At 46.7% G+C, this 19,369-nt stretch overlaps 1 protein-coding gene across 2 annotated transcripts in view; it reads left to right on the top strand.

Moving 5' to 3' along the window:
* The window catches only part of LOC124412368 (leucine-rich repeat-containing protein 24), a 98,230-nt gene extending 81,116 nt beyond the window's left edge, over nt 1–17,114 (top strand). For both annotated transcript variants that reach the window (XM_046892181.1, XM_046892182.1), the window contains exons 3-4: nt 14,588–16,015; nt 16,176–17,114. In XM_046892181.1, the coding sequence (XP_046748137.1) occupies nt 14,605–16,015; nt 16,176–16,918 (2,154 nt within the window). In that variant the 5' untranslated portion in view covers nt 14,588–14,604 and the 3' untranslated portion in view covers nt 16,919–17,114. The remainder of the gene's footprint in view (nt 1–14,587; nt 16,016–16,175) is intronic.
* The last annotated feature ends 2,255 nt before the right edge of the window (nt 17,115–19,369 follow it).

The following is a 19,369-nucleotide window of genomic DNA, read 5'->3' as shown; positions in this document are numbered from 1 at the left end:
CGGAAAACTTGTTTGTAACGACTTGTGTACAGTGGCTCAAGTTCGGTGGGCTTCTTACGTGCGTAATAATATACTCTTCACAATATCAGATATCTTGGAATATACCGGGGCAAAGGAGAGAGAGAGTGAGAGAGAGAGAGAGTAAGCTGAGCCCAAGGCGTTCCAGATTTATTGAAGACGGTCTTATTTGAAAAGTTTATATGCAATCCTTTCGACCTGCGCCATCACGGATTACTTATATACTACATCCTTCGGGGATTTCAAAAAGTTGAAAACATCCCCCAGACAGTAGACAGGCTTTGTTGAAAACTCGCCGCAGCTCCCACTTATATGTTCTTCCATCGATACATTCTGATGTTGTGCTGCGGCTCGTATCGGCCAATCGAATTTCACCCTTTCAACCTTTCAACGTCGTATCGACCGGCAATTATAACCTCGGTGTCGGGAGTCCCTCTTCAATATTTTGATCAATAACTCACATCGCTCTTGCATCGAGTCTCGTTTCAGTCTAAAATTGTAACATTCACAAATTTCCTTCGCGTTCATCCTGATCCTCCTGATCACAGTTCCAAGGACCACACAAAGGTACAAGCGTAACCTGCATGTCTAATCGTAAGTCTCTCTCTCTCTCTCTATCTCGCTTGGGGAAGCCAGCAGGTGTGTATCGACATGGTATCCATATTAACAGCCAAACGCGAGTCCCCCAGGGATACCTTCGCCTCGTCCAGCGAGCCATTGCAGCTCTACCCCTCACGTTGCTGCGTGTGGCAGTGCAGAGTTAACATCGTTATCGCTCGAGGTATCAGTTGTCCGTAATATACACCGTTAAGGCTCCCATTCGCCTTGTAGCAAAGTAAGGATTAAAAGGGAAGGCGAGTTCCAATTTTCTCTCGAATTATCGAGGACACGCATCTTTCCTTTTTTTTTTTTTTCTGTCGTGAACCGACATCACATTCTCCGCCATGTCACGAGGGAACAACTGACTTTGAAATGACTGAAACGATCATATCATTGGGATCGTGAACATCAACCTGTAGACTTTGATGAACAACCAATCGTGGAATGAATCGATTTTGTATTATTTATGGCTAAGTTCAAGTTCTGACAATTGATTTTGGCTGATGGTCAGGTAGATAGTGCAGATTGTTTACGTTTTAGAGGGTGATCAAATTGGTGATTCAAGTGTGCCGTAGTATCGGTTGATCGTAAAACAGGTACGTGGATATACTTGAGTGCGAAATCGCCGGCTAACATTGCAGTGAATCATACGTAATTGAACAACCTGTGGCAGAAATTTTCGATATAACGTATGAGGTTATTGAAGATTGTGTGAATATTTCATCACATTAATGATCATTGAAATGAAAAGAGAGAAAAGTTTCGGGTTTCGGTTCGGACGCGTTTACCTGTACCGTATATCAATATGAGAGCAGATCAAGTTGAGCAATTTGGGGAAAGAGGAATAGAGAAAGGGAGTGAGAAAGAGAGAGAGACAAAGCAATCTCGTTAGCGGTGAGCAAACTGTATAATTTGTTTGCACGCGCCGAGATTCTGCAGTGCCGCACACCCCTAGATTCCATGGATACCTCCCATCTTTATTTATGACGAAAGTTTAGCTCGAAGAAAACTTACAACCTCCGAAGGGTGGAGGACGGGCAAGAAGAAGGGAGTGGCGTTTGAATAGAATTTGTCGATTGGGGCACACCGCGCGATATTCAATTGTTTGCCTTGCAGTAGAGTTCTCCCGCTATATATGTATAATCTCCACTCTACTCCCAGACCTTTGAAATCCCTTGTGCACACCTGCTGTTTCTGATACTGCTGGCGGCGACGGTGGTGCCCTTTTATTATCACATTTATTTTAATCCAGACAATGCACTACAGTCACGCGAATCATGCAATAACGTATATATACACAATTATTGTGATATTACCTCTCACATCGTTTTTTAACCACGATAATGATACCTTCGGTCGGGACTTGTTTATGTTGTGTACCCACCAGGATGTTGATGCATTGTTCGTGTGTAATCCCAGAACCAATGTGTTTGCCCGAATTATCCAGTTTTTGCACGCCAATATTCTGCAGCTTCAAATGTAAATTATGAATCCAATTAGCTTCACTCGCTGCTTTAGCTATTTCTAAACGTACGTAGCTGTTTTGGAATATGGTGAAATGTTCCCTTGGATAATGTGCTTTCGAATGATTATCTTAAGCTCTTACTAGTGCCATCGATAATACATTGGTGAAAACGTTGGGTTTATCCTGCTGATTTTCGCAGAAATGACTGCCGTTGACATCTCAACGATTGTGGATATTATAGAATTGGCATTGAATGGTGGGTATAATTACCGTTCCATTTCGTGTCCTGAGCACGAAACGTATACGGTCGGTACTCGACAAGTCAGAACGAAGGTTGGCTTTCCGTGTAAAGGAATTGCTCACCTTTCCGAATCGGGAAAAGGGAGTTGGGCGCGTGTTGAATTCTCTCGACGAGCTAACGACGCGTGACAAGGAGAGGACATCCAACTATTTCACCCGACCGATTGTGTAAACTCTACATGATTGATGATTCGTAGATGGGTATGATATTTCGTCGGCTGACTCATGACTGACGGCGAAATCGTGCGGTCATGCGTTTAATTCCCAGTCCAACCCTGGCTGAAGATAAGTGAAGTCTGGAGGTGGTGCCACGAGAAGAAGAAGAAGAAGAAGAAGACGAAAAAGGGAGATTGTTAGCCGTGAGCCAGTGTCTATTTATAAGAACGCCGATAATGATGATGAATGATAACAATGAAATGTCGACGTGGTGTTGGTTGCGGGCAGCTTTAATGACCGAGGTGGATATTATAAGCTCGAATCCTTTCTCCATCCAGTCGAGCTTCAGCGCTAAAGAGCCAGCGTCAACCTCAATCGTCCACGAAATCCTTTGGGGCTGCCGGCAGCCGGCCTGGTGTTTGCTCTCTTAGTGCTCTCTGTAAGCAGTGGACGACTAATCTCTAAAGTCGTTTGCGACCGAGCTGGGCGCACGAACAACAAGACTTATTATAGTCACCACAGGATGGATGATGCCCTTCATGATTAAATGACTTTCGATCAATGACCGGGTCCGGAAGAAGAGTCGTTCATGGCCGCGAGGATGTGATAAGAGAATGTATCTTTCTACTTCCGCTTTTTTCCTGCGGAGTAGGTACCAGCCGTGGAATCCTTTTTTCTATGCCAAGATAAATCCACAGTTTTTCTCCGAGCATGTGCACGTTTGTATGTTTGCGCTGTTATTACTACAGCAACGGGGTAAAGCTGCTCGGTCTTTGTTAGCAATTGCAATTCCCTCGGGCTAAATAACGTTCAGAGAAGATGCAAAGATTACACTACGCCTTTGTACACCGAACCCACGTCCTCCTCCTCCTCCTCATCCTCCTCATTCTCCTCCTCTACCTCTTCGTCCTTCTACGGCGGGCTCGCCGCTTCTGGAATTCTTAAATAGTTTTGGGAAAATAGTTGAAAAAGTAATCGCAAGTATCTCTGACTCTGTTCAACTACGTGACGGGAATTTTGTAACCTGCTAAACAAGTGCGTCGCGTCGATGGTATGTATGTCCATTACCGGCATAATTTCTTGATGAAACAGTAAAAAAAAAAAAACGAGAATTACAAACAGTAATTACTAAAATCAATGCGCCGAGTGACGTATATTCGTTTGATGGATTCCAGTAATTGTATCGAATCGTTTATCGTCCATAACTGCAATTATCGGCCATTCTACAGTCAGGGGAGGAGAGTGCTTGCAGGGCCACCGACCTACCACCCCACTCTGGCACGGGGTGGCGGGTACTTAAAATGGTAATTTCCCGCGGGTAAATAAAAGTTCGAGGGAGCGATATGCGTGAGTATTTTGCGCCACATACATACCTACCGGCATCACTGGGGACGAGCGGACGAATTTAATTTAGACACACACATCAGGGGGATAAAAGCTTTTTCGATAAGTAGATACATTATTATGTGCATACTTTTACCTATTCGCACGTGCGTGGGTTACAATGTATATGTATACTAGAGTGATTTTTTTTTAACGAATATTTTTTTCTTCAGTCCCTATCAAAAATTTTGTTTGATATGTCGAACAAAAAATAATCTATATACATTATTACGTAAAACATGCGGGAGGATTAATGAATTCTAGTCTCTAACTAACTCGCAAGGGGATGAGTTGGGGTCACGCGTGGGTGGTGGTTCGTTGGTCTGGAACCTGCCGGAAAATGAGCCTCCAATATTATTTGACCGAGCTGTTTGATCGTTTACCAATTTTCTATATACATACACTTTGTTACTTTCTCCGATAACGTTAAAGATTTTTCAATTCCAATACTCCGAGAGGAGAAAAAGGAGAAGAAGAAGAAGAAGAAGAAGAAGAAGTTGGGGGTAGGTGGGTTGGTTGGTTGGTTGGTTGGTTGGTTGGTACGGCCATTGTATACTTGGCCATTATCATATTTAACCATTCATAACTTGCCAACCAACTTATACTTTTAACTTTTCCAATAATTTCTGTATTATATCCGGGCTACGATTACCCTACCCTACCCTACCCTACCCAACTGCCCTGCATCCGCCGCTCCTTTATTATCAATTAAAGGAAAAGTTTTTATAAAATATCCTCCCATCTTATCCGCAATACGGCTGAGTCTATAATGCATATCTGCAGTAGTTCCTGCATTATTTGACATAGTGTGACCGCGATCGGAGGAAAGAGCGGCTTCATCGTGTCCCTCGTCCTCGTCTGTCGATACGAAATCTGACAAATACCAGCATCACGCTATAACGAGAATCGTATAAAATCAGTGTTTTGTGGTGAGGATGAATAAAAAAAAAAACTAAAAAAAAAAGAAAGGAAAAACGTAAAATGGGTAAAATAAAACAAATAGAGAGAAATGGACGGGGAAAAAACTGTGGCGTCCGTTTTCGCCGGGGTAGGGATCGCTAATGTTTATATTCCCTGGCGTGGAATTCATTTGGCAGGGGGGTAATCAGCTCCGCAAATGTGCCGCGCGTAAAACATTAACGGAGTGTGCTTAGGCCGAGTCTACACACGTTCGTGAAAAAGAGAGGAAGGGTGGCAGGTGGGAGTGGGGAGAAAGGAGAATGGAGAAAGGAGAAAGAGTAAAGAAAAAGAGGCAAGCTCAGCATGAATGACAGAAAGAGAAAGAAGCGTTTATTCGTCCTAGAACAAGTCCCCTTAGGCGATGCATTAATACAGTTGAATAGTGGACAGAACACAGAATTAGACTAAAATTAAATTAGAATTCTAGAAGTAGATAGAACAGGCAGAAAATAGATAGGATATATTAACATAGCGTCAGGAAAAGATTACGACACAAGTTACCAACTACATATCGAATAAAGGAATTAAAAGTAAATAATCTATATGGTAAAATGCGTCAGTAAGAATAAAATAAAAATAAATAGAGATACAAATAATTGTAAATAAAAGCAACAGAGAGAGAGAGAAACTATACCCGTATACTTGGCAATGAAACGCGACGGAGAAGTTGGGCTCATGGGGTTTAGAAACTCCGCGAGGTTCAACCCTAACCCGAACTTCCATCAGTCGGTAATTTGAGTTCACAATTAGACCCGCTTCCGTTTCCAATTTACGGTTGAACATAACGTATACATATTATATAATTCGCAGTCGGGTTTTCGTTATAGGTACACACGTACGTGGAAAAGAAATGGGCAACTTATCTCGCGTCCACTAACTGTAAAAACGACTTGAAGTGCGGGCTGTAATCGGAATTCGACTCCCAAAAGGTCGTCGCGCAATTTCAGTCGACCGGGATTCGACGGCGTGATACTCGGCGGAATGAAATGGCAATGCGCAGGTGCCGAATCACGAGATTGCGACCTGACCTGGCGGCGGGAACTAACTGTCTGCAGGCCTCGAGTTATAGGGTAAGATATTGGAGCAACTGCATACGCCATTATGCAGAAAACAGTCTTTCCATTTCCCGGCGCTGCAGGAGAAGAAGAGAAATTTCCCGCATAGCGTTTCGCCGGAACAACTCATCGCATCTCGGAATCGTTCCGCAGTTGCGACTGGACGAAAACTAGGACTTCTTTACCTTTCTCCTGGGGATCGATGTCATCGCTTCTATTACGCCTACGCCGTTCCAGGTCGAACACTTTGAGACCTCGAAGAGTCGCGAATAATCGACGCCGACCATCCTCCGGTTAACCTTTACCCGAACACCTAGAGGAGTTCATGTTTCGACCAGGAAAGTAAAGGCTTTGCGTTCCTGTTCACCAATGAATCGCACCTTCTTCGACGGTTGTCGTCATTACGTCGCGCGTGCCGAGATTTTGACGGACTTTGGCTCGGCGAACGACGTCCTTCCATTCGCAAAGTGAAATCAAATCTCGATGTCTCAGGTATAGCCGGCGGCAGTCGGCGCTTGGGCTCGATCGAATAAAGGCTTGCCTTTATATTGGCAGTAGAATGGTCAATTTGAATTGAAGTATTGAGCTCGAAAGAACTTTCTTTTCCACCAGCGCCGCCGCTTTCTCCGTGGGAGGTGGGCATCGTGGATATATTGTCGGTTCTGTACTGTGTACGGTTTAGCCTTCGATCAGGACTTGGCACCATTAACTTTTTTCTCGTACCGGCTCGTCCTCCGATCGAACCGATATTATTGGCCTCGTCTCCTCCCGCCTTGGAAGCCACGAGGATCCTTTGAGGGAAACGAATCAATAGGACCATCGCGTTCGGCGGAAGAAGAAAATATTCGAACGGCGTTTCGTCAGGTCTCTTCGCCGGCACCGCATTGCCGTCTCGTCGCCGAATTATGGAAAGGTATAAATCATATGATCCGACAAAATTACCCCCGATCAAACGGCCGAGATACGCTGACACCTCTCGATTCATGCGCGCGCACATTTTCTTCCACCCCGCAGACGTAACACGCTTTTATACCCTCTAGGAATTTGTATATTTCAACTCTGTTCCTACCCCACCAGCTGCTTGCTTTTTTTGTACCGTCATCAGTGTCGCACCCCTAACGACCCGCGGAACGGTCGTTGCTGGAACGGTTTACAATCTTCGGTCGGTGGTGCCGTGTAGAACTGGAAAACTTGAACATTCCTTTAACGATCGCAAAAACTTAGCTACCCTCCACTTGTTCCTATGCATTATAAATACATACGCGTTTGCGTTTGTGATATATATCTATGATGGTCTAGGTTTATACCTACCGACGCTTTGTCGCGCGATTTTAACCCCGTGCAAGGAGCTGAGGTAAATACTGGTTCTACTGAACGTTAACTCTCTCTCTCTCTCTCTCTCTCCGCCGTGACAAATTATACACCGGAGTTGTTTTCGCCCTCTCTCCATTTCTCTATATATCTCTACGCCGTTTTACACCGAGGATATACATCCTTGGGAACTCGGAGCTATTTCCTTGAATTTCCGGAATGACCTCCTCAAGAACAACCAAACTTGAAGCCCGGAACTGAGATACCCATCCTAGCCACCAATCTCTCTACCTTCCTCCTCCACTTCTCCCGCGACGTCCAACCAGCACCCTGACTTATCCCCTAACCGGGAACGGCGTTGTATCCTTTGAATCCCTTACACTGATTCCGCGATTCCTGAACCTCTGGATAATCGAGCCTGAAGCCGGCTCTCGTCCACCGAGAGTCACGGCTCAACGCTTCTTCCGCAAACATGTTTTCACTTTCGGGGCGGGAGGGGAACACGAGGAAGGTTTATTTTTCAGTAGTGAGATCGTACGGCGTCCGTTCAACGCATCAAAGCACCTACTGCGTCCCATTTGTCCCTGCTTTCCAAGTTCCTTGCTTCAAGTTTCTAGTCTCAATTTATCGAGGAAGTATTTCCGGGTTTAGACTGATCCGCTAGAACGACGCGTGTTGGCTAGAGTTCCTGGGGTCAGGACGGAGTTCCCGGTTCTCCTCGGTTTCACCGCATTCGATAAGGTTTCCCGCCCGAGACCCAACGTCGTCGGTAGATCTCCGAGTTTCGGGATCTTTGGTGATGGACGAAGTTGGTCGTTGGGCGAGCCTTCCAGTGGTCGAGAGATACACGGGATGACGATTTACACGTTGCATATAACGTGGCTGTACACTAACGACTCGCTAGTCGATATGAGGAATGGTCTGCCTGGCCACGACCAAGTTTGCCAACTCGCTCTCGGGCGATCGACTAACTTCAGGCTTCTCCTAATGCTGGATGCGGCACGAGGGGCATTGTAGAGTTTCCGCGGTCGATGCGGCAGGTAGGCCACCAACGCCACCCACCTGGAAGACGGGGGCAGCCGCTCCCACCTTCGGCAGTCACGAGAGCCGCACACCGTGGTTGGAGCCGAAGCACCGCGAGCCCCTCTGCAGGGCGCGTAATGTATTCCTCGGTAATTAACATATCGCGTATATTTAATTACATCAAACTAGAGAGCGAGGTAAGAAAGTAACAGAGGGAGTATGCAAAACCGTCGAAAGTAAAAGAAGAAATCAAAAACGAATTCTAATTCCGTATTACACACCTCTGGTATACGAAAGGGCAAACTCCCCTTACGGTTAAATTGAAAAAAGTAACGAACCGATTGAGTGGCGCTTCTTTGCCTTTCCTTTCGTCTCTTGTGAAAGGGTGCGATTAGGATGGTATATCAGAGGAATGTCGGTAAGGGGATGAATAAAACTCGTACAAATTCGGGAGTCGGACCAGCTCAAGGAAGAACCGTCCGTTTTTTTTTTTTTTTTTCATCCTCGTGAATACCGAGGAGAAAAAGATCGCCTCAGGCTAAACCTCTCTCAAAATGCTCTGTACCGTGGCAGGTGAGGCGACGATAAACGACACGCGACATTCGCGTCTCAACGGTGACGTCGGTGTCGATGTTTTAGTGCTTTGCCAACGTCGTCACATGGTACGCGGTAAATAACGCGGACAAAAGTCTTTTATATAGTTATTTGTTTGCTCATTCGTACAGCAACGGTTATCCGATTTTTTCCGATCAAGTGAGCCTTATTATTTATTAAGATGGGGTACGGAGGCGGAAAATCTAGCCGTGGAAAATTTTTCAACTGAATTATGGATAAGGGTGAAATTAAACGTCGTTTTCATACTTTTTCTGTAATCATTCTTACTCAACTCTTACCCATATTGGTTTTATGCGTCTGTTATTAATAGTCAGCAATGAAGTGCGTTCATAAATATTAATCCTGAGGAGGATGAAGCTTTTCGTTGACGTTCTAGACGTGCGTCAATCCTCTTGCATCCCTTGCTTCTAATTTTTCATTTTATCACTTCTTTTCAAGAAAGACGGAAAATTCTCATTTTACATGTTAACAGACGATGCTGCTTATTCCTTTATTCGCTTTATTCACGTTCACAGATCAAAGACAGAAAGAAAAAGTTAACACGGAGTAACACTTTGTGTGAACGATCGTTTCGCCAAGCGCGTATGTCGATGACTATGATTAAAGTTCTTGGATAAAAATGAAACGTTGCACGTCCATTCGGCCGAACTTACACCTAATTATAATTTAACAGTAGTAAGTCCACTTCTAATTCTAGTAGTAATTCTAATTTAACATTCCATCATTAAACGCGGACAGAAGAATCGATCCCTCGTGTAAATATCGGTTAAAATTAGTGTTCCTTTTCCGAATCAGAAACACGAGGAACATAGAGAAGGTATCTACCTACTGCGACTGTAACTATTAGAACACGATGTACATCGCGGCCGCTTTGATGCACCTACCTTCCTTGAATCAACAACCATACCTCCCTCCGATCGTTTGTGACAAAAGTCACGCACCCTCCGGAGTATTTGCTCTTCCAGGAGCGAAATGTAGATGTATATTTATGGATAATACACGCGGGCGAAAATCCTCGAATCGCATCAATTCCGCGGTACAATTGTGTGCGTAGCGAGTGTTTGGGGAACGGATATATGCGGTGGTGTAAAGTTTAAACAAAGTATATAACAGACCCGGGAAGCACTGAGTTACAAAGTGACGATGACAATGCGATTCGATCAAGCGCGATCGCCGTGTCGCTTCTGGATTTTAATTTTTCACGAAATTAAATGCCGCGGAATTGAGTTGACGTAGAGAGCAGAAATATTTTCGCTGGACGCAATAAATTACCCTGAAACAAAGGAGGCAATTTAAAACGTCAATCTGTCTCGTCCGGGAGCCGACCGTTTCCAACTCGACCCCGTTTCACGCGATTTATCTGGGGAAAATTTAGCCTCAAGTGTAGGAGAGTCGACGAAGCATCGTAAAATCTGTGTAAAAATCTGGGGCTTTGACCCGCACACGCAGCTACAGACGTGCGTAAACGTAAGAAAAATATATCTGCGTGTCACGCGTCAGTTCTTTTCTGGTTGTCGATATCAATGCGCTGCGTTTGTCCGGAAGTCAAGCCACGTTTCATAAAGCCTGCGGAATTCGTTTGCGGAAGACGTTACGTGTTACACGATTCTTCGTGCTGAGCTGCTGAAGAAATTTAAGCAACCCCCAGCCTCGATCAAAAGCTGCTTCGGTCCTATTTCCACCCCCTTTATAAGCTCCGATGTCACTTCGTCTCGTAACAAACGATTCCGGTTACCTCCGATGCCCTTTACGTCAGGCAACGACCCAGATACTTTGTGTATATTTACTCCGGGAAAAAGTATGGAGGCGTAATGGGGTCTAGACTCGCAGCCTCTGTCGTTCACTAGATTCAATCGACGTAACGAGCGTTGAATTTCCATTCGGAAAATGGATGCGATTGATTCGCAACAATGCATCTTTTATTTTAGTTTCAAACAATTCGCCTAATTCCTACATCGTTTTTCCATTATTGCACTGCATATAAAGTAAGGCGCCCGGCATCGTGCACGGCTCACATGAACGAGCGTAATCTTGTGCCACGAGTAGCTAGCTATACCTGCACCACATCCTGTCCTGCATGCAGGTCGTTATTAATCCAGCAGACTCTTGCGTGAAGCGGAACTCTGAAACAACGCCGGGCTGGCAGGGTGGGTATAGACCCTCGCCTTCACCCTCGCCCTTGTGTAGCTATTTATTACGATTAGCATCTGAGTGCAGTACCTGCACACACGGTGTAAATTCTTCATTCCCGTTATTTGCAGTATATTTTTTCCCCGGCATTTTTCGCTCCCTAAGTCGTTTACCGATAATAAGTTGTTGCTACTCGTTGATCCCGGCGTCGATGGGAGTGGAAAGAAAGACACTTGTTGCTCAGATACGTCTATGACAAATACGAGGCGGTGTTTTGCCGACATGATCCCGACCCCGAGGTGCAACCTCAATTATTAATTTACTCCCCGGTACAGTGGCGGGAAACCTCAGGGTTTAATACAATAATAAAACATGTTATTAATTTAACTTCGGCGGTACTTTGGGTCAAAATTCAAGGTGCGGGAGGTTGTACGTTGATGCGCGTACACACCTGCACCCTAAAACGGTAATGTCGCTCGCCATATTTTGAGATTACGAAACGCTGTGTGTAAGAGAGCAAAGCACACTTTGCCCCGTTTTCCGTGCAACCCCTTATTTCCGAGAGAAAGTGCTTCGGATTTAATGTCGTCGTTACACTCGCCGTGGTATAGAGACCACCCCCAACCCCCGAAGCAACTGCCCCGGGATTCGGGGATCTCATTTTCCCTCCGCTACTTCTTCCGATGGCCGCCACTCCCCGCTGAGTCCCTGGGATTTGCGTCGTTCCATGCACCCGTAATAACGCTTTTATCTTATTTTTTATTATTCTTTATTTGATCCCATCGTGGCCCCCTTGTCTTTTCCCCTCGTTCAAAATGTATGAAAATAAAATAAACCAATCTTCAGCTTTTCGGTTATTTAATACAGTATATATGGTACATCTCTGCTGGATAACCCGGCTCGACGTATTCCAATTTTTCACATTCTCCTCGGGTCTCCTCTCGCCAAAATTGCGTTCACTTTCATCGAAAAAATCACTTCTCATGCTTTGTTTCGTACTGTTTTTCTTCTCTGGCATGTTTTTCTCCCCCGTTCAAACTGCGCGGTCGTTTCGTAATGGAACCGTGAACCGGCGAGGCATTTTTTTCATCAAAACGCTCATCACCTTTGACGTGAAAAATTCGGGATAAGTGATTTTTTTTTTCCCTACCGACATGCGCGTTATTTTCGCCATTAAACTGCGTTGATTGACCCCCACTCTCACCCTCTTGATCACCCCAGCGTAACTTGATCATTTTTATCGCCGAGTGTTAACGCTCTTCGCCGTTGAACCGTCAAATTTTATCCGGGCGTTCCGGGGTCGAGGCTGACGTCCCCTTCGCTGTATCATGTTCCTTGTTTCCATTCCCTGCACGCGGGCTAATGGCACGAGGCATACGGAAAACCGGTTGTGCAGAGAAGGAGGCGATACGATACGATACGATACGATACGATACGATACGCCCCGCGCCATGTGCAGAAATGTTTTCATTTACATATTGAATTTTTACTCGCTCAGGTGTAATTAGTCCCCGCTTTACATAGGAGCCCATTAATTACGAGTAGACCGTTCCAGCGTGACACAAACACACACTGACACGCGAGCCGATCTGGGGATGTAAAAAATAGCACCCACCACTGTTGCGAAAAATCCCTTCCCGCAGGTATAAAATTATTCCAACAACCCGCACAATACCCACTTGGCAAATTTTCTACCCTCGTAACTCATTCGTTCTGCACTCGTTCACCCGGTGTATGTAACCCGCGATGATGAACACAGTAATACTTCACTTCTCGAGAGCCACTGCCTACACCACCCTGCATGGCACATAAGCCGTTGATTATACCGTTCGTGCCAATTGCTGACAGAATTAAATACAATTAACCAACTGCTGAGTTCCGTGTATTCACAGACGTACGAAATATATATGTATATATACATTCATACATACATGTATATATCTATTGTAGTACATGAATAACAGAGTTAGGCCAACAGCACTTTTCTTGTCCAAACACCGAGTTCCTGGACGTATTTCATATTACCGTAGTTCACCGCGTACACAGTTTTGTCGCGGGTCAAATTTAAGGTATCAAAGTCAAGCTGTAATTTGACTAATTAATGGGCCCGGGGCAAGTAATTAATATTCCTTACTTTGTCGTTGGGATGTGTACAACTGCGGGTGCATAAGCAAACGGTGAGTTGGTTTTTCCTCCGTCTTTGTCTTGGGCAAACTTTGCGCACTGGCACCAGCAGCAACTCACTCGCCCCCGCACCCTGGAACCGTTTTCGTCGGTCAACTTTAATTAAAACGTTGTCGCGTGCCCCGGGGTCGTTGCGTCTGCCTTTCGAGTCTTGTCGGCTGCTCAAAGTTGCGTTCAACAAATCCAAGAACCGCTCGATCGGCCGTGTATCACCTCGTAATTGCCTCACCTGTGGGGTGAGGAACGGGAATTAAAATCCAGGATCGGAAAAATTCATATGGGAACCCGTCGCCTCACACTCGTCGCGATTCGTTCTCTTTCTTTGAACAAATCGATCCGCCGATCCGCGTCTACGACGATAATAATCGTGGTTCATGGGGTTTCTTCAAATTTTATAACTGCCAGGACGAGCTACTCACACTCGAGCATTTCAGGCTCGCCATCCCTTGGAAGGGGCTCGGCCTGTATTCTGTCTCCATTATCCTACGTTTCGTTTATTGTTCTCCTTCGCTTGCTTTGTACGAGTTCTTGTTTCACCCCATTCTTCCTTTGATGCTAACGTTGCAAACGTTCCTGTCTTTGATTAATTAGTAATCGGAGAAGGCCGAGTGTCCATTGCAACCCCGAACAAGACACACCCGCTATTATGCTTGCGTATATAATTAGCTGAAAACTTGATTTCAATTTTGACTCGACAAGCTTCACAGTATAGTTAGCAATGGGTGAAACTGGGTTACGGGTAATTGCGTATAGCTCAGAGTACAGCAAAAGCAACAACTGCAGTGGTATTCTCAATATTATGTCTAGCTGTAGGCTGCAATTTTTCTCCTGTCCTTTGACAGAACTCGGGAATAACGAGACTTGGATGCATAGCACGATCGACGTTATTGATCATCGCTATCTTCGTGGAAACGTCGTGAGAGAGGGCGAAGAGTAAAAACGGAAAGCGAAAGACCGCTTTGCGGCGGCTCTCGAGAGGTATAATATCGTTTGTTATTTACTGCGGTGTACAAGTCTCTCTCTCTCTCCCTCTCTCGCTCTCTCTCTCTCGACTCGGTCCCTCCCTTCGCCCTTCCATCATATTTCGCACCCGATCCTGAGAGGAACGCCTTCCCGTTTTTCGAAACCATTTCGGTTAATATCCGAAGCTTAAGCCTCTCAGGTTTGAAAATTTCCTCCAGCCTTCAGCAACAGCAATTGGGAGGGTCTGTTCCTCTTTCTTGCTTTGGTGTGGTGGCGGGCTTCGCGCATTGTGCCAGCGTCAGTGACAGGCCTGAAAAGAGGGGGAGAGGATATTCCCTCATCGCCTATGGGGTGTGAATGGAGAAACATGGCATCGCTGTAGCAGAAATGTAACCTGACCTTTCGTTTTCTTTTCTGATTACAGCCGGGCGACAAATAACCATGGATTCGACGATCGTTCTTCTCGTCGCCTTTCTGCTGGCGAGTGCGAGAATCTGCGGCGGAGAGGAAGACTGGGTCTGCGAAGCACCCTGCAAGTGCAAATGGGTCTCAGGGAAGAAATCGGCTGAGTGTATCCAGCTGAATCTGACCACCGTCCCGAACTGGCTGTCATCGGAGATCCAGATCCTCGACATGACGGGAAACGCGCTTGGCAGCCTGCGTCGAGACGCCTTCCACGACGTGAAGCTCGACAATCTGCAGAAATTGTTGCTACGCGATTGCGGGATAGAGACGCTTGACGCGGGAGCGTTCAACGGTCTGAAAATCGTGATCGAGATCGATTTGTCACACAACAAGATCAAGGTCCTGCACCCTAGGACCTTTGGAGAGACCGACAAGCTCAGGATGCTGATTCTTAACACGAACCTGATCCAGCGGCTCGAGAGCGGTGTTTTCGTAAACAACACCTTCCTCCAGACGATCGACTTGTCGAATAACCGGCTCGAGCGCATCGGGCAACACCCGTTCGTCAACCAACCCAAGCTCCACACGATCGCCCTTAACGGCAACAAGCTGACCCACCTGAGGAAGCAGATGTTCGAGAACCTCCCGAAACTCACAAGTCTCGGGGTGCACGGGAATCCGTGGAAGTGTGACTGCCACCTCAAAGAGTTCCGCGACTGGCTGACGAACACCTCTTTCTATACCGATCCAACGACCTGCGCCCAGCCTCCGAACCTCGTCGGGAGAACTTGGCCCAGGATAAAGAGCGACGAATTTGCCTGCCGCCCCAGCATCCTCCACGTCGGCCCTGCCCCCCTCGTCGAAATCGGACCCGGCGACGTCACCCTGGTCTGCAACGTCTCGGGCATCCCACTGCCGAAGATCACGTGGTGGCTACGCCAGCAAGAGCTCAGTAATTTGAAGCGACGCTACTTTGCGGAGACGAAGAGCTACGTCCTGACGGAGGCCGGGAGCTGGCTCAACCTGACGATCCCGAAAGCGACGCACGCCGACTCGGGAGAGTACGAGTGTCACGCCGTCAGCCCGGGTGGCTCGGAGAAGAGAAACGTGACGCTGATCGTCCTGAGCAACGTCGCGGGGAGCAACGGCTCCGGGGTCAGCCTGAATCTCGCCCTGGGCCTCGGGCTGACCGCCCTCCTGGTCCTGATCCTCCTGACCCTCGTGCTCTGCGCGTGCTACTGCCGTCGGAGACGGTCTCGACGGGACGAGAAGAGCCCCGAGGCGAACGCCATCGAGCACAACGGGGACCCGACGAAGTCCCTGATAACCGCGATCAACCCCGTGGTCAAACCACCCCGTAGGTACGAGGCCGCGCCGTCTGTGACCTCCCATGGAACCGAGACGACGGAGCTGAACCAAATCCTCCTGGACAGCGAATCAGTATTCGGTCAGTACGCATCGCTTATCTCGCGGCAATGCCCGAGCAAGTAATCCGGCCTCGCGCCCCCTACATTCTATCTACATTAATTTTCTTCCCCTTTCTTTCTGTTTTATTTCCACCCCTACGGGACGACGATGACGCTTCTTCTTCGTCGCACGCCCTGCAGCTGGAGGTGTCGGAGACGACGACAGGGAACACTCGACGCCGGAACTCGATCAGGGATCGACCTTACCGAGAGGCACGACCTACCGGCAGTACCCTCCAGACCTCCTCGCCTTCTCGGGGGGCCGCGGGGCCTCGCCGACCAGCCAGGCTTCCACCGCCCCCGACAGTTCGCGGCTACCCTCGCAGCCCGGAAACTTCAGTCCGACCGGAACCGGCGCCGCTTATCCGCCTGGGTTCAAGACGCTACCGCACAACCGCAGCGCCGCCCCCTACAGCTCAGGGCCCCCAGTGCTTCCGCGGCACGGGTACGTCACGATACCCAGACGGCCCCGCGCCCCCAGCTGGAGCAGCGCGCCGCCGACGTCGCCCGACGGCCTCGAACCCGTATACGATAACCTGGGCCTGCGCACCACCGCCGACGGCAGCTCAGTCCTCTCCCTTAACAAGAGTCCGGAACCCTCGGGAATGCGGGGGCGGCCTCTCCCGGGCACACCGACGGCACACTTTCATCCGGCGATACAGCGAAGCACGCCGAACATCCTCGCCACCAGCCCCACCGACAGGGCCGCCCCTGAGGGTGCCCCCGAGTGGCCCCCAAAGTTGGCCGACGAGATGGACGTGCCCTTCCTTGCCGGCGGCACCCTCGGGCGCAAGGTTCCACCCCGGCCGCCCCCCAAGCCCAAGAAGAAATCCGCCAACGGGCCGCTCTACGAGGACGAGGGCGAGGACGGGACCGAGGTATGAGGGTGGCGCCGCGACGACGCACGGCCGACGCCGCGAGCCCTTAGGAACCTCAGGATCGTCTCGTGCCGTCAATCCTTCTAACCGGTAGTGCCTTTACGCAACCTTGTAATTTAAACGATCTGTGTGCGTGTGCGTGCGCGATTATTATTCGTCGTTCAATCGCTGTACTTTATTCTAATATTATTATTATTATTATTATTATTAATATTATTAATAATATTATTATTATTATTACGTGCTACGAAGGATACGTGCGATTACCCAGAGACTATGATGTACTCTCTTATTGTTTCGCACAGTCGTCGGCACGTAAGGGCTTCCCGCAGAGAATGTGAAAAAAAAACTTGAAGAGAAACTGTTTCACCCATCCGTGGTGCAGATTAAAGTTTATTGTACAGAATCATTCTGCGGTTATGTTCTTTTCTTTTTCACCATTTAAAATTTCTTTTCTTCATATGTATCAAACCAATTCTTAGTTTATATAGATTTACAATACATCCTGTGTTACATCTAATACAAAACATCTTTGCAGGGTTGTTGAAAAATTTAATTCCTGTAAATAATATGCTAAATCATTATTGACGTGCTTATCCAGAAATTTTTATTTCGCAATTGGCGAAGTTTCTATCCGGAAGACGGAAAATTAAATTTCGGAACAACCCTGATGATTTCCGGATTTTGGAAATTGGATCAAAATGTTTTAAGTATATCTACGCCTAATTGTTAATCCGGACGTTGAATGGAAACGATACTAAGGTAGCCCCTCTCTCTCTCTCTCTTTATCGATGTTGAGATGATTTTGCATTTGTCCAGTCAACGAAATTCTCTTATGCATTATATACGCGTCAACGCTTCGTCCGTGGACTAGTCAGAATATTATAATATGGCTAACGGAAAATAGGGATCTTCAAATTCAAACCCCCGATTATTTGCAATTGTTACCTCGTCTCGAGACTCCATCTAGGCTTTTTATTTCCGCCAAATCGAGTAACTTTTTGACTTTAACGTAAGCGGATGAAGAGGACACGCATAAGCAACGCCGAATCCGTTGTATCTATTTATTGCGCATCTACACCTCAAGTTGAATTTCCGGCGGAAATCAGAGGCACCCGGACGAAGAGGAAACTCGTACCGAGCAAGGGATTTTCGTCGGTTACTGGCACGTACGTGAATCGTTTTTTTCCTCGCGCACTAGCGTCGAGGGTAAGATACTTTGGCGGGGACTACAATATTTCTATTCCTCGCCCCTTTCCTCCCGTCATTCTTCTCCCCGCGTTCTCGCGAGTAAAGAGCAAGCCGTCGGCATCCAATTGGCAGGAGTGCCGCCGTCGCGACGCCCTGAACGAGATAAAGAAAGAGAGAGAAAGAGAGAGAAAGAGAGATAGAGAGAGAGAAAGTCGAAGAGGGATGGGAGCAGGAAGAACTCCGGGGCGTGAGAGACAGACGCCGGTATTCCCGTCGTCGGGATACCCAAAGGCTCTTGTACTCGAGCCAGGAAATATCCGAGGCGAGGCGAACCCCGGAACCCCGGACGATGTCGGACGCCTCAGATGACAAAAGCTCGGGATATCCTGGCCGTCTGAAGGGGCGGCTAGACCGCGACGTGTGTGCGGAGCCACGGGTGTTTCGCGAATTACCTCGGCGAATATGTGTCTGTCTCTTCTCTTCTCTTATTTCCTTTTTTTCCTGCGTTCCCTGGGGATTCCGGATACTGGCTGATACGTATTTGCACTATTCAGAACGGGAAGTTAGTGAAAATGTTACAAGTTTTCTCTCTCCAATACCCAACGTCATTACCAATACCGTCACTGTAATTCTTTATTTTTATTTCTTTTATTTGACGTTTTCTTCAATCAGCGTCTAGTACCAATCAACGTTGCTTACGCTGCGTAACGAAAGAATCGACAGTTGTGACAATTGACGTAACGACAATTGGTCCAATTAACTGCGCTTTCTTTCCGTATTTCGTTTACGTGTTATCTTTCTTTTCTTTTCTTTTCTTTTCTTTTCTTTTTATTCTCTTTAATTTCGGTTCATTCGTTACCTCTTCGATTGTCATTGTCCAACGGTGTGCTGCCAAGTGTATATTTAATTCAACTGTCTATACATAAACTGTATCCTACTACACTGTGTGTTATGTAGAAAGCGGATCGTAATTATTATTTCAAAATATCGAAATTAAAAAAGGAATAATATTAATATTACGTGTTAGTTATAGTTAGTATATATCATACATAAATAATGAATGATTGTATGAATCAACCAATTACATGATGAATAATGTTCGTATATTCATGTAGTATATAACATGTGTAACGACATATTGTATCATAAATTAGTAGATAAGGTATGCGGCGTGTAGAGAATACTTTCGTAACATCATTATCTTTATTATTGTTTTTTGGATTATTCTTATTTTCGAATTGACTGTCGAAAATTTATTATTATTAT

The sequence above is a fragment of the Diprion similis genome, chromosome 11, assembly GCF_021155765.1.
Source record: "Diprion similis isolate iyDipSimi1 chromosome 11, iyDipSimi1.1, whole genome shotgun sequence".
Classification (NCBI taxonomy): Eukaryota; Metazoa; Arthropoda; class Insecta; order Hymenoptera; family Diprionidae; genus Diprion; species Diprion similis.
The sequence above is the reverse complement of the archived record's forward strand: the minus strand, read 5'-3'. Positions and strand labels throughout refer to the sequence as shown.